Source organism: Falco biarmicus, chromosome W (assembly GCF_023638135.1).
Source record: "Falco biarmicus isolate bFalBia1 chromosome W, bFalBia1.pri, whole genome shotgun sequence".
Taxonomy (NCBI): domain Eukaryota; kingdom Metazoa; phylum Chordata; class Aves; order Falconiformes; family Falconidae; genus Falco; species Falco biarmicus.
The window spans coordinates 9,259,952-9,276,284 of NC_079310.1; the positions used below are offsets into that span (position 1 = coordinate 9,259,952).

Below are 16,333 nucleotides of genomic sequence, written 5' to 3' on the forward strand. Positions count from 1 at the left end.
GAGTTTATATATGTTATCAGAGGCCGCACGCTTTAAACAGATTGGTTCTTTAAGCTAAGCATTACATACTAGGCAATCCCTGATTGGTGGTTAACTACAAACAAAGGCCACTTTAAGTTTTTACAGTCATCAATTAACAGCAACCTGTTACTTCTTCTTGGCACCATCTGTTCCTCATTCCCTTATCTTTTCTCAGCATGACTCATCCTGTCGATTGTTATCTATTCACATTCCTTGTCCTCCCAGGGTTTGTGACCTACAAGCTGGAGCACATTCCTTTCAGCTAACTGATTGCCACCCATGGTCCTGATTTCCAGGCCTCCTCCTGCAAGGCCGTTGCCTCACAGTCTGGTGCTGCTTCAATGAAGGCCAGGAAGACCCCCCTACATCTGTGTACTATAAATCTGTCTGTACCAAATCCACCCCACCCCACCCCCCACCCCCCACCCTACCCTACCCTACCCTACCCTACCCCACACCACCCCACCCCACACCACCCCACACCACACCACACCCCTCCTTGAACCATAGGGCCTCACTGACCTTCCAGAACTGATAAACCTTGCTAAGGGCCAATCAGCACACAATAATTGACTTAGTCCCACCTTACCATGAGTATAAATCTGGCATTTTAGAATCCTCTATTTTTGAGGATGAGAACTCCAACTGTCAGGCAGGTTGAAAGGCCTGGACCTCTCTCCTACCCAAGCAGGCATGCCTCGCTCGGTAACATTTGTGTCTCTGACTATGTCAGATATTACCCGGGACAGTATTGTTAAGAAAAATTGCTAAACTCTTAAGATCAGTTTTTGAAGTAAGTGCATTTACCAATGGCAATTCTGAAGTTGTTATATCTATTGCCTTATTAAATAATCTTTGCAAACTTTGCAAAGCTGTTTCAGGGAAAGTCCTTAGACTGGGCTCTGACAGGCAAATGTTACCTCTGATGAGTGGCTGTACATATAATCCTTTAGACCTAAACCATTGACCAAATCTGGGACTAGGACTGAATCTAGCCACACCTAGACTCCTCTCTGAGAAGGTGTTTAGAAAGGAAGGGGATCCTTTCTGAACCTCTTGACTGAATGGGAGGGCTGCACCCACCCCACGACCACTCTTCAGACTCATAATGCAACAGAGGGATAACAGAGACCTTTCTCTACAAGGTTCAGGACCCAAATCCCACCAGAATAAATCAAGATCCGATTACATCTTCTAACTATGATTAAGGGGAAGGCAACAAGCATGGCTGTTGATGTCCTAGCTTGAATAGCTAGAAAAAACCTCTAGAAAAGCATCACTTGTTGACCAAGGTAGCATAACTTGACAGAATGACAGTTTTACTGTATTACACTGTATTTTTGACTACAGTGACATGTTCTGTATCCTACCTTGGAAAAGTTTTGCTGCAGTAGAAGAGAATTTAGTAAACAGCACTGAAAAGTAGTCTGGAAATCTCCCTTCAAAGATAAATTATTTTCTTAGAGGCAGAGAGTTATAGATTTCTGTTCTCTTTAAACACTACCTTCTTTTTCTTATAATTTCCCTTCTGTTCCCTCCAGACACAAAATCTTTTCAAGATAGGAATAAATATGGAATCTTTTTAACCTCACTTTTTAAGCTATTTCCACTTAAGAACAAATAAAATAATGATTGTGTTTCTCCCCTGTGTTTGAAATCAATACATGATTAATATAGACTTGCTTAATGAAAAACCACTAAAACTACTGGGGTCAATAATGAATAATCCATGGGAGCTGTTTAGAGCTGGGTGAATACATAAAAAAATAATTTTTATTAATAGTCTTTTGAAATTTTTAATCAAATCTGTTTCCATTGTGTTCACACTTGTTTATTTTTTTATTAATTCCTTTTGCTCTTTGGCTGATGAAAAATATTTGGCTTTGCAGACTTAACCATTCCTTCTGTGTTATATTACGGTCATTACATGTATTGCATTAGCGCCCAAAGCCTCTAGCCTGGATTAGTGCTGGCTGCTAGGCACTGTACCGGCAGCCCGAGTCTTCTCCCGAAGCCCTTAGGTTTGAGAGACAGGTTTGCTGAAGACTGACAGGAGAGGAGCGTGATTAAAAATCATGGTGGTTAGAGATGGATTATAAAAACGTTAATTCCTTTTTTATTGTTTCAATGGGCACGCATCCCCGTCGATAGGACGGACGCGGAGGCAGGCTAGGGATAGCACTTTGGTAAGGGTGGGCTGCCCGATTTTCCTGCCTGGGGAAGGACCAGGAAGAGCTCTGCCCGCGGTGGGGCAGGGGTACCGGTAGCCGACGCCCACCCTCAGTGGAGGGTAGGAGCGCACCCGCCGCGGAGACGGAAAGGCGCGGATGCAGGGAGATGGGGAGCTGCGGCCAGCCGCAGTGCCCGCCTCGCTGGGAGCCAGACGGCGCCTCCCCAAGACAAAGGGCGAGCGGCTCCCACTGCTGGGCCCCGTGGGGCCCTGCCCGTCCGGGAAGTGCCCCCCTCCCCGGAGCCCCGCCGCCGGTGGCCTTGCGCATCGCGGCGCTGCTCGCTTCCTCCCCAGTGCCGGCCTGGGAGCCGCCCCGCCGCCCGGATGACTTGTCATTTGCATTTCTCCGCTGCTCGGGAGGAGGCGGCAGCCTATGCCCGAGGCCGGGGAGGTGGGAGGAGGCGAGGGCCGGCAGCGGGGCCGGGGCCATCGAGCCTCCGCCTCACAGCTGCCCGCACGGCTCTTCCCCCGCGCCACCTCCACTCAGGGAGCCGGCGGGGGCCTTATGTGACGGGCCGGGTTCGAGGGAAGGGTTTGCGGTTTGGCGTCGCTGCAGCAGCGCTGGCCCCGCCGCGCCGCCAGGGACAGGATGCGGGTGCCACCGCTGGCTCTCCGCGCTGCTGCTGCTGCTGCTACGCGGCGATCGCCGCTGCTGGCGGGAGGGGCAGGGATGTGAGTGGTCGGGTCGGCTTCTCCTCTCCCTTTTATTTTTTCGTTCCTTCCAAAAAAAAAGACCAAACCAGCCAACCAACCCTCAAAACCCCAGAGGGTGTGGGAAGTGGGGGGATCGCGTGTCGCCGCCACCACCCTCCGCTGGATCTATTGTGAAGGAAATTGCCATTCGCCGGCTGCGGCGGCACATCTGGGCGGGCACATCTGGGCATGCAACGTCGGCTCCCACCGCCTTCCTCCTCCGTCCTCCAGCCGGCCGAGCGGATCCCTCTGGGGCGCGGGGAGATTCCTGCTCGCCAGCCCCAGGGTCCATCTTTCGGACTTAATATTACAACTGGTAGTGCAGGTGGTGGGGTGGAAATAAAAGCTGCTTCCCCCCCCCCCCGGATTTATTTCATGGGGATGTGTTCAAGACAAGAGAGGATTCAGAAGGATATTGACGTTGTGATCCAAAAGTGCAAGGCGGAGAAGGACTGCCTGTTTGCAGGTGAGTTTCTCTCTTGGGCGCCAGGTTGGCGGCGCGGAGGCTGCCGCCGCCGGCCGCCCCAGGCCCCGCTGCCGCCGCGGCGCGGCTGCCCGGGCTGTGCCCGTGCCCTTCGCCGCCGTTCCCGGGAGCAGGGGCCGCCGCCGAGCCGGCTTGTGCCTGCCCTCAGTCCCCTACTTCCTCCTCTCCTTCCGAGGGCATTTGAGGGCAGATGAGACCAGGAGCCGGTTGGGAAGGGAGGGAGGGAGGGAGAGAGAGAGAGTGAGAGAGAGAGAGAGAGAGAGAGAGAGAGTGTGTGTGTGTGAGTGTGTGTCTGTGTGTCTGTGTGTCTGTGTGTGCGCGCGCGCGCGCATCCCGAGTCAGGGAGCGTGGCAGTGGCCACATGCAAAACCGGGCAGGTGTGTGCAAGTGTGCGTGACCCCCTTGCTGCCTGCCGCAGCCCGCAGCTGCTGGTGCGAGCGCCCAGTCGAGCGATGCCCTGGTGCGTTTTGCTCCGGCGGGCACTACATGGCTGTTTTCCGGGCGGCCGGGCTCCTGCCCCCCTCGGTGCCTGCCTTTATCCTCACACGCACGCCCGGCTTCAGGGCCGGGGGCATGGCAAGCGGTAAACGTTCTCTTTTCCGTGCAAAAAAAAACCCCGGGGTTTCGCCACTTCCGTGCCGGGGACGGTGTGGTGCCGGCTGTGATTTGCCGTCGGCTTGTGGCTGGATGTTGCAGTTTCTGACAATGGAAATCCCTGCCGTTGCCATAACACCAGGCACTTGTTGCGAGGGGCTGGGGGAAGAGTTGCTGCATTTCCTTTGATTAATGCCGATACTTCCCCACACTCCCTGTCGGTAACAGAATGCTGGTCTGCAAAATCTCAGCTATTTCAGCTAAAATAAAGACAAGTTGTAATAACGCAGCTCGTTGTATTTCAGATTTCAGGTACTCAGACTCCACCTTTACCTTCACCTATATTGGAGGCTCCAAAAGGTACTTCTTTTTACAGTAATGACTCCATTTCATGCTAGCAGTGAGGTGCAATGGTTCAATACTGTGGCAGTCTTTTTTGTTTTCTTTCCTTTTTCAAGGAGTATTGATAAATCATTTGCCTTCGCGCAAGCGTAAACTGAGAGGAAGTGCCGAGGAAGGTGATCAGAAAGGTGGTCCTAGTTGTTGGAGGCTTGTTCCTCTGAGTGCTGCCCTGTGGCACTTCACCGTTTCTCTTTTTTTAATTTATGTGTATATGTAGAATTTCTGCTGTATGTAAACTTAACAGAAGTACAGCAAAGGCATCAACATATGAAATATAAAGTTAATTCATCTTAAAAAACTGGAAAAAGTTATGATTTTAATAACAAATAGGCCAAATTTCACATCAACACCTTATTCTCTTGCATTTGAGAGCCATATTTAGTCCCATGACAGATGCAAGACTGTCTGCAGTTGACCAAATTAAACTACTGAGACAGTAAATGAAATGTCATTATAGCTTCTAAGGCTAAAAAAATGTTTTATTGAATGATACTTTAAATATTATTTCTAAGTGGTTATGAGCTTTTGATTATAAACTAGATTGTGCATGTACACATTTTTTTATTATATTTCACCATTTGTTGTGTTTGTTTTCAAAAAGAAATATATGTAAAAGCTTGAACACACATCCTTTTTGTTTCCCTAGCTCTTAGTTACCTTTTACTTAATATGGTCTTTATAGTATATGCTAGGTTGCCCTCTTTTAGCTGATTTTTATTAGAGTTGGCAAGATGTCTTGGTTTTATATTTTTTGTTTTATTTTTTTTCTCAGACAGTTAATCTGATATCTTTGGTGATTCTTTTTTTTTACCAGGGTACACAAATTAAAGTGTTGTATTCTTTGCAAGTGAACCTTTCAGTGCAGGCAATGCTCCTACAGCCATTGGTTCTCCCCTGTGCATGCTTAAGGGCCTGGCTGCAGGACCAGGCTCCCAGAGGGTCCCCAGGCTTTGAGACTGCTCAGAAAAACACTTTCCCACTTCACTACCCTGCTTCTTCCTACTAAAGGAAAAGACAACTTCTATCATTTTCAGTGGAGTAGAATAGTTCAGCTCACCCAGTAGCTGGAAATCAGATGTATTTGCTTGTAGTATACTCTTTAATTTAGGATTTTAGTATATTGTTTTGATCTTGTTTTAAAAGACAATTTTGAAAGACTTGATACAATAAAAAATTATCTAACAGAAATATTATATTATTTATCATATAATTAAAACAATCAAATTTGAAAGTTTCTTTGCACTGTTTTCTAAACCAAATATTGCAGCAAGAAACCAGGAAGTGAAATCTGTTTATTGTTTCCATTTTCCAAGATGAATAAAGTAAAAAGCCTAAGGGCATAACTGATGTAAACCAAACTGGTTTATGAATGTTGAAACAAAGCATTGTCACTTCTACAATGAGAGATGGAAGTTTGCCTTACATCCCACAGCCTTGAATTTTAACTGAGGTCAACATTTGCTTAAGGAAACTGTTGACTGCAAAATAGTCTCAGGATCTTGAAAATTCAAACTGAATTGAGAAATAAAAGTTAGGCTTAGAGAAATTGGTGAGAGTGGGTTGTTACTTAGAGCATACTCAAATTTCACTTTCCTTTTAACATTTTAAGGACATTTAAAAGTCATCCTTTGAGAGAAGGGTTTCATGTTCTCTGTATTTCGCTTCAGAAAGATATTTTACAATATTCTTAGTATATAGTGGTGTACTGAGTGGCAAGTTTATGGTAGTAAGCTCTCTTGTGAAGTACATAAAATGAAAACCCTAAGTCTTGACCATTAAGGGCCAAACCTTTCTTTCTCACATCGAAGAAGAGTTAGTGGTTTCTTAGAGAAGGTGTTTCCTGAGCAACAGCTATGTTGTACTGTATGCAGCATTCAGGCAGGTCTCCAGTACAAGCTCTACAAGGGTCAACAGTGATGGCATGTATGTGGTATCAATTTAGGAGAGCACAAGACTATTTAAGGATCTTTTTCTTGCATTTGGCCATGATTTTTTTCCTACTACTGTTGCTGCATCTGTGGACTTCCTGAGTAGTGACCCTGTTTTTTTACTATTGCGCTCAGGAATTGTCCCTAAATGACAAAACCTCTATTAGCTTGCGATCATAGACTTGAGTATCAGCTGACAGGTCTTGTCCTGTTACTTCAGATATTTAGCCTGATTACTTTGTTTTTTGAACCAACAGGAACTCAGGCTTTCGAGTAATGGGCAAAGGGGTGGATGTTTACTGGATGGATGTTCAAACCAAGAAACATTAAAATGAGTAAGAGTTGAAATGGTGTGTAAGGAAGATTACAGTACTAGCCATGCTTGGAACAAAGTCTTTTTCATGCTTTATTTCCTTCAGATCTTCATTTAGGTCAGTGTGTAGCATGGCTTTGTTTTAGCCATAGTGGTTAGATACAAGAGCAGAGGCCTCTGAAAGCCAGATTCTTTGCAAATCAGAGTAAGTCCATGGAAGTCAGTGTACCAGTATTATTTCAGTTACAATGAGGACCTAATATTTGTGTTTGTTCTTTAAACTGTTTGTGGCGTATGAAGGCACGGACTCAGGTTGTAGTGCAACCAGAGACACTTTATTATACAGAGAAGCTCATATTTATATCTCTGAGCCCGGATACAAATACCACCAGGCTCAGGGCAGGAACCATTCATGCAGTTACATAGCTATATATCACTACAAGCACACAGACACCTTTTGACTACTAGATAACCATGTTTATCTTTCTTACTTTCCTTCACAATACCCAACTGTTCTCTCATCTCCTGCCAGATCATTCTCCATCCTTCTTTCATAGATCTCTCTTTAGACATTCTCTATTCTCCTCTCCCACAACTGTTACGTTTATCTGTGTGAGATTTTTCTTCTTGGTGTGAGCTTCACTGACTATCTGATTTTTCCCTGTTGCTTGTATGGATTGCACAACCCCTTCTTATGTTGGTACTATTCAAATATTGAGGTGGTACAAAATCATGCTGCATATCAATCCAAATAGATAGGCCTGATCTGGAGCACATTTATCATAGCTTCAGTGGAGTTAACTTGTATTCCCACAGTAAAGTTCTGAACCAAACAATGGGGGCATGATTTAGCTTTTGTTCAAGCACAGAGGTTCCAGTGAAACCAACCGAGAATTATTTTATTTTTCATTCATTATATAGACCTGTTCCAACATTTGACCTTTAGGTGGTATTAAGCTATTACACTGTATAAATAATATGTGTGTAAATGAACACTGGATGGCCATAAATACACTTTAAGGACATTCTGCATTTGCAGGATTTTTCTTGAAATGTTAGAAGGGAAGAATCTTTTTAAGTACAAACATATTTGTATTGTGTGAATTATCATAAATAATCCTTTACCTATTGTTGTTGTTTAACCCAGGCCGGCAACCAAGCACCACACAGCCGCTTGCTCACTCCCACTCACGCAGAGGGATGGGGAGGAGAATCAGAAAGGAATGTAAAACTCGAGGGTTGAGATAAGAACAATTTAATAGGTAAAGCAAAAGACACACATGCAAGCAAAGCAAAGCAAGGAATTCATTCACCACTTCCCATAGGCAGGCAGGTGTTCAGCCATCCCCAGGAAAGCAGGGCTCCATTACACGTAACGGTTCCTCGGGAAGACAAATGCCATAATGCCAGATGTCCCCCCCTTCCTTCTTCTTCCCCCAGTTTATATACACAGCATGATGTCATATGGTATGGAATACCACTTTGGCTAGCTTGGGTCACCTGTCCTGGCTGTGTCCCCTCCCAATTTCCTGTGCCCCCTCAGCCCTCTGGCTGGTAGGGCCCAAGGAACTGAACAGTCCTTGACTTAGTATAAACATTACCCAGCAACAACTAAAAACATCAGTGTCCTATCAACATTGTTCTCACATCATAGCCAAAACACAGCACTGTACTAGCTACTAAGAAGAAAATTAACTCTTTCCCAGCTGAAACCAGGACGCCTATGTAGTTCAGTTAATCCTTTTTGGACTGTATTTCATGTTCAGACTGTACTTTTTAAAAAATTTAATTTTTTTTTTAAATGCACTGTGTTCACACTTCTAAATTAATAGATTTATTTGATACTGCAGTGATGTTTCCTCGTCTGGGAAGGTTGTAACTAAAAATTTATTAGTGAAGCACATCTTTGTGCATAATGTGGGCTCTAAATATGGGGCAGATTGTTTATCAATTTAATAATTTTTAATTTTGCTTTCAGAAAGGGATAGGTAGTGTGTTAGAATTCTTATAGTGAGATGTGCATTCAGGTGCTATGACTGTGCAAGATTTACTCTTCTTTAACTGCATCTGGAAGAATATAATAAATCGCTGGATTCTTTATCCTTTTTACTTGTCATGGTTTAACCCCAGTCAGGAACTAAGTACCACACAGCTGCTCGCTTGCTTCCCCCCACCCACTCAGTGGGATTGGGGAGGAGAATCAGAAAAAGGTAAAACCCATGGATTGGGATAAGGACAGTTTAATAATTGAAATAAAGTAAGATATTATTATTATTTTAACAAAACCAACAATTGTAATGAAAAGAGAGAGAGAGAGAGAGGAATAAAACCCAAGAAAGACAAGTGATGCACAATGCAATTGCTCACCACATGCTGACTGATGCCCAGCTAGTCCCTGAGCAGCCATCAGCCCCTCCTGGCCAACTCCCCCCAGTTTATATACTGAGCATGATGTTCTATGGTATGGAATATCCCTTTGGCTAGTTCAAGTCAGCTCTCCTGGCTCTGCTCCCTCCCAGCTTCTTGTGCACCTGCTCACTGGCAGAGCGTGGGAAACTGAAAAGTCCTTGATTTAGAGCAAGCACTACTTAGCAACAACTAAAACATCAGTGTGTTATCAACATTGTTCTCATACCAAATCCAAACCACAGCACCTCACCAGGTCCTAGGAAGAAAATTAACTCTATCCCAGCTGAAACCAGGACATTACTGCAGGATCTAAAAAGGATTTTACAGTGTGAACATGTCGAGTTTTCTTTTTTTTCCAATAATCTCATTTCCTTTTTCTGATTATCTGCCCTTATATTAAACATTGCTCCTCCAGAAACCCTGTAAACCAAACAGAACTGCTGATCTGTCATCCTTCAAATAGGTATGCATGATGCCCTGATGTTTTCACTTTATACGTCATTTGACATGGTTTACATAAAAGCAGTATTGTTTGTCCTTAAAAAAAAATGTTTCCTTTTTTTTAGTTTTTTTCTCACTTTTTTTTTTTCTGAGGCTAAACAAGGCCTCATATCAGTTTTGAAATACCTCTTTATTCAAATATGTACTTAACTCTCATTGGCAGTGAGGGACAATAAGGCTGTGCATGAGAACAGATCTAATACTGCAGCATATTGTAAAGAAACTAGGTAAGACCTGTAAGAACTAAATGCACAGCGGTTCTGCAGATACAAGGAAAGTTGAATTTTAGTCTGAAGTAATTCTTTTTTCTGTTGCTGATGGTTGTGCTTAACTTTGTCTTCAGGTTATTAAATATATAATTGCATTCCTAATATCTACCTCTACTACAGTAAGTTAAGGATGAAAACTAGATACACAGCTTGTACCTAGACTTCTGTTTATTGCTATTTCAGAATACCTGGAAGATTGCACATCATCTTTCAATTTTAACTTTCCTATCAAATAGGGCTTAACATTTTTGCCAGGACAGCAACATTTCCTGTAAGAGAAATCTGTGATATGAGACAGGAATCTAGTTTAGATATAACATAGAAAGCATTGTGATTTTAATTTCTTCATTAATTATTCTGTAGATGAAGTAATGTTGAATACAGCCTTGGGTACTTCTAAAAATTAGGCAACGTTGAGGGTTTGTGAAAAGCAAAATAAATACCATTCTACTCACAGTCTCATTGAGCTCACTTTTTTTTGATGATTTTGTTTTTGACAGATCCTCTTGCCTTGCTATTAAAAAATCAGTGGTGTCTGAAATTAACCCAATCCCAATCAGTGCATCTTGTAAAAATTACACACTTCAGGGATATTATGGACTTGTGAAAATCTCTAGTCTGGTGAAGTGGGGGGCTCTCCTCTTTCAGCTGCAAACTGTACTAAGAACAATTCCTTCAAATTGTGAACATCAACTTTTCTGTGAGAAAAATGTGGGTTTAGGCACTTAAATAAACAGCCTAGTTTTCAGAAGTGCTAAACTCCCACACCACATAGTGGTCTCAGTATTACTGTGCATTGCTTAGCACTTTTTAAAAAAGTTTTTTTTATGCAGGTGGTTTTGTCATACAAATGTATGCACTGTTTTTTGAATGATTCACCAGCACAGAGTTGGGAAGAGTGCTTGAATGAACAGAAAATGTTTTCAGTAACTTCTTTCTCTGCTTTCATCGCATATTTTAACATATTAAGTACCTAAAAATAGACCTGTAGGCTGTCATTGTTAGTGTGTTAATGTAATAAGACAAATACATTTGAAAGTGGAGTTAACTCTGACAAAATTAATTTTAGATCACTTTTCTCTGTATTGGGACTAATGACTTTTCTGAGGTTTTTTTTTACTAGTCTAATAATTTCCAATATTTTTCATTGTTCATAAATAAAGAGCTGAAGATACCTGTTGGCATATCTTTTCCATGGATTACTTACTGTGCAGAATATGAATTCTCATTTGTGTCAGAATCTAATCACTCTGAGTCAAAATACCTACTTTAATAAGCTTCAGCATCTAGAGGGAAAGTAAATTTTAGACTGCTGGGAGAATTCAGTTTAGTTACAATTAAAACTAAGAAAGCGATGAGATGTAAATCTAAAAAAAAGTCCAATTTATAATTCTGCCTTGACATGAAATAAATCCCACTTAAGAGGACAGCTCTTAAGAATTAATGTCCTCCTTGCTACAGGAGGGTGAAGATTTTTACAGATGTTTCATTGAGCTGGCCTCATCTGAGGAAAAGTAACTCTGTTTAACAAGGTAAAATTGACTCATAAAGATAAGCCTACTATCCTGTGTAGCAGTAGCTAGAAGATCTCACTGAAAGACAAGGGACTAAACAAGGTAGAGAAATACATCTTTTTCCCCTGACATCCTTCTGCATGTTCACACAAGATTGCATCCAGCCTATTTCTATGGGAGGAAGAACAGGAAAGAGCCTTGCCTAAGGACTGGAAAAAAATTGTAGCTTTTCTGATTCAGACTTCTCCTGGGAGGACCCATTATCTCCAGGGAGCTTTATATCAGATATTGTGTTCCTCTACTGCAAGGGCTAAACATCATCATACATGCTTTTGGCATTATGTAATCCTGTGGGAGTAAGTCATGGTCTTGCACATGGTCAAATAAGGTAATAGGGAGAAAACAGTCTTAGGTAAAAGTTGGAGGGTGAGCATCTTTCTGTAGCTTACTTCAAGGCAGAGTATCTGCATGAGCCCTGTACAAGGCTTTGGCTTCTCCTTGCTGTTGTAGAATACTGACATGTCCTGGCAATTAGGATTGAGCTGAATCCCTTTGATGAAGTTCTTCTGAGGGACACTTCTGTGGTGCTCAGTGGGAGCCTGTCTAGAGCAAAGAATTGAGGGCAAAGAGGAACCTCAAACTAGCAGTCCCTCCAGATGTCTCCTTCCAGACTCGAGGCACTGATCAGAAATAAAAGGAGCAACAGCTTGTCTCCTGTGTAATGAAATGTAAGAGAGTACAAAAAATGGTGATATACCATTTGTAAAAAGAAGTATATAATTAAAGAATAAGTTCCTTTTAAACTGTGTAGCATTCTGCATTTTATCTCATATATTACAGGTTGCCATCTTGAAATCTTGTTGCTTTAAAAGAATGTTTCATTTTATGTTTATAGATAAGAATTTTTCATATCTTAAGAGCAAAGCTAGAAGGAAGGATAACTTTGTACCATTTAACTGTCTTGTTTCTATCCAATAAGGTATTTGTGACAGACAGAATTTTCTCTCAAGTAGAAAAAAAAGCCTATGGGTTAGAGATGGTATTCCAGGTCATTAACTTTTTTGCAAATGACAGAATATTTAATTTTAGGGGTGTTTGTGGTTTTGTTCATTCTTTTTCCTTAATGTTGAAAAATCAATCTTTGATGAGGAGTTCTCACCCTGTAATGATCATACATACAGTAAGATATGAAAATAATTAGGATGATCTTCTGTCAGATTAGGACCTGGGGTTGATAAAGGTGTCTAAACCAGGAAGCACTTCATTGTCAAAAAAATACTTGCTGATAGTCAACTGCTTGATCTCAACTACAGCTGTATAAATCCAGCATAATTCCACTGATGTGATGGGGCTCACTTGGGTCCTCAGTGATACTGATGATTTTTTGATTTGGCCCTTATTCCTAGTGAATGGCAATCCAGGTGATTTTTTTCACCTGGGGGGAGTTATGAAGATCAGAGTTCTTTTTTCTGCCATCTTTGCAGATGTATTCTCATTTTGAGCATTTTCCATGATGGTGGGAGTGCTGCAATTTATCTAAGGAAAAAGGCTTGCTTTCATGCATTCTTATCAAGTCACTGGTATTGCAGAGGGCACAGATAGAAGGCCAGTTGTCAATTGCAATTGCTCCATGCTTTTCTTTCTGTGTCTTTTTAGCCTTAGCATCTGAAAACCTGATTGTCACAGAGTCCTCTTTTAAGAAGGTAATTTGCTAGGCCACATGAAAATGTCTTTACCTGTCACTCATTCAGAATCAGTATTAAGCTGAGTCCTAAAATGGTTCACGAGCTTTTTGTAGTTATAACCATTAGTTGAAATAGAAATGGTGATTTCTTCAAGAGGACTATTCTGTGAAAACACCTAAAAATATTAAATTAACTTTGTCCAGATTAAAACTGTGTGAAATCTGGTCATTTCAATATATATTTGTACAAAACAGTGGGAACATAAAAAGTCAAGAGTTTTACACTACTTCAGAACAAAAAATATAACCTTCAAGTATTAAAAACTTCTGGAAAACATATTTTGTTAATGCTTTAGTATGGCAGTTATGAACGCTATCAACAGCCTTCTGTTATAGATAGGGAATTATATAAATTAAGGTTGTTTACTGGCTTAATACGGTTCTATGAATATTACATGAAAACTTTCATACATGGTTGCAGCTCTAATGGAGTTATAGCTGAAAACTGAACTTATTAGTTCTTTTCTTTTAAGAAGGTATAATGTTAGAGAATTATTTTGTTATAAAGACTTTTAACTATCTTATAGAACAAGGCTTGTTAGGCTTGGCATAAAATTTCAGTAGTAGGATTTTGTAGGTTTATACATTGAAAAAGGACTCATGTTTTATCAGCGGATGACAAGAAGAGTGAAATTGGATATGTTTAGGTGGCAATAGGAATCTCTTCAAGATTTCCTTGGGCATACATTAGTTTTGTTAACTCAGGCTAGCAGAAGTTTTAAATGTAGTATTGGTCTCTAGAGTACAGGGTCACAATAATCAGCCTACCAAAGATGCAAACTCTCTTGACTTTAGCAGACTTATGTACACATGTGGGATCTACCTGAAATAACTGTCTTTGATCAGAGAGGTTTCAGAGCAGGACACAAAGCTGCTCCAGGTGGAGCAGCATGGTGCCCTGGTGCGCTCCGCAAAACTGCCCACTGCAGGCTGCCAGGAGCATGCATGTCTGAATGACTGCCCTCCCATGTCAGGAAAAGTGTGACTCATGGCAGGCTGAAAGATAGCATAGCTTTGCAGGACTGTTTGGTGGGAGTTGGTCAGGTAAAATAAATAATTAACTACTTTAATGAAATAATATGAGGGGAAAACCTTTAGTTGCCAGCAAAATGATCATCAGGCAAATGGAAGGAATTCTGTGAGTTCAGTATCTGGGAAATTTTGAAAAGAAGAGTTGAAGATGGATCACAGGCCTTTCTCATTGCCTCTGCTTCCCAGAGGCTCTGAGTCCTTCAGGTTGAGCATAAAATATTTTGTCCTGGAGAGGAGCTAAGCAGAGAGTATTTCTTTTCCATTGCTAATTTTATATAGTAATCTAGTGTGCACAAACCTGCAGCATATGCAGCCACTTCAGACCATATCCAGTGCATGCATGCATGTTGATTTTAGACAAGCGGTGTCAGCTTTCTTTTTAGCATTCTGTCCTTTCTTCTTTCTCAGAGGTTTTATAGCTCTGAATACATCTGTAGTGCTTCATAAGAAGAGCTCACTTTTTTCTTTTTTTCCCTCTGATTCAAATATATGCACATTTTTTAAATGTGCATGCAAATGAGTTTTGCCCCCTCAGTTTCCTGGTAAGTTGCCACAATGGCCAGGAGGGTGGCAGAGGTTCTGCACCATTGCTTGGGAGAGTGCTAATGTGTGACAGAGCGTGGCAGAGCCTTGTCACAGGAAGAGGTTCACTGTTTCCTTTTTGTTGTTGCTGCTGTTTCATGGAGGACTATAGAAGAAAAATCTGGAAGGAGTGGTGAAAAGAAAAAGCATGGGTCTGCATTCAGCTCTGAGTTACATCACTGCAAAGTAGAAGTAATGGCATTCACTTCAGTCTGGCTATGTATGGAACGGCATCTTTACTAAAGAGATTGTGTGTTAAATACTGAAGACAAGATAAGATGTTATTTGTTGTCATTGACTTTTGTCTACAATAAAAATAATTTAAAAAACAATAACCACAATGTAAATATCTGTTTTCTTGTTTTCTGTTTACCTCTGTATTTTCTCCAAGAGTTGTTTACCGTTTATTTTTAATGATAATGAATAATTCTGTCAGAAGGTTGAAACTGGGCATGTTACATATTATGGTAGTGTTATTTCCTTCAGAGATACATTGACAGGTTTTGTTTCATATAATTTTGAAGGACTGAGGATGGCCAATACCACATTATTCTAATATTTCTAAATAAAATTTTAAAAAAATAATTTATGCATCTGACTGACATGCATTCAAGGCTCAGGTAGGTAAAACAGTCAAGCTGTTCTGCCCCTAGTATTTTGAAGTTCCTTGCTGGATGCTACCCATGGCTCTGCAGTGACAGTACATTGATTGGGACATTAGCTGCTACTGAGTGAGAATCCTTTACACCTCTCAAACTTCAGTGATTTCAGTGTCTAATGATTGCAATATGCTCATGATTAACTAGATAATATACTCTAGTGAAAAATTCTTGAATTTTGAGGTAAAGGCTGAGTGGGCTGGGGTGATGTAGGGACTTTCCTTTGTAGATTATATTTTCAAGTCAATTGGTCAGATTTGTGGAGGTTTTTATTGTTGTACTTGAAAAAAGTTTCAGGAGATTATTGCATAAAGATTTTCATTTTGCTGCTGATTGCTATTTTGACTGAAATTAAATACATAAAAGGTTTCTACATTTAACCTGTTCCTCTCCACCTCAATACTGTAAATTGATGAGGTGACATAAGCCTAACTAAAAGGGAAAGTGCAGTATAATTTCCTTCATATAGTCATATTTTGCCTTTATATTCTACTGATTTCAGTTAGACATTATTGGAGTAACTGAGGCAAATATTTGATGTTTGGGCAAATTTCATTTTGAAATAATTCTATTTACAGTTTGAATTGCTTTGATGTATTTTGCTGTCTTAATAGCTGTAGCTGCAGTTATCTGCATAAAGCTGAAGCAATGATACTGGGTTTATTTACACTTGAAGATCTTAATCATATGTATCTGCCTGGCCATCTATCTATATATGTAATATATATTTATTTAAAAAGGCTTCACATACTCGTTAATTGCTTTGTTAGTATTATTTTCATATCACATGGTCAATGTCATGGTCAATAGGATTTTGAGAGAAGAATAAATGGTCAGGAGACTGTGGTGTATGAAGGTATGGACTCAGGTTGTGGTGCAACCAGAGACACCTTATTGTACAGAGAAGCTCATATTTATATCTCTGAGCCCGGATACAAATTCCAGCTGTATGTACCAC

The 16,333-nt window shown here is 41.2% G+C and overlaps 1 protein-coding gene across 1 annotated transcript in view; it reads left to right on the top strand.

The window, feature by feature from the left end:
* The first annotated feature begins 3,130 nt into the window (after positions 1 to 3,130).
* LOC130141940 (protein mono-ADP-ribosyltransferase PARP8-like) overlaps positions 3,131 to 16,333 on the top strand; it is a 160,127-nt gene continuing 146,924 nt past the window's right edge. The window contains exons 1-2 of the mRNA XM_056323237.1: positions 3,131 to 3,410; positions 4,328 to 4,382. Of these exons, the coding sequence (XP_056179212.1) occupies positions 3,134 to 3,410; positions 4,328 to 4,382 (332 nt within the window). The 5' untranslated portion in view covers positions 3,131 to 3,133. The remainder of the gene's footprint in view (positions 3,411 to 4,327; positions 4,383 to 16,333) is intronic.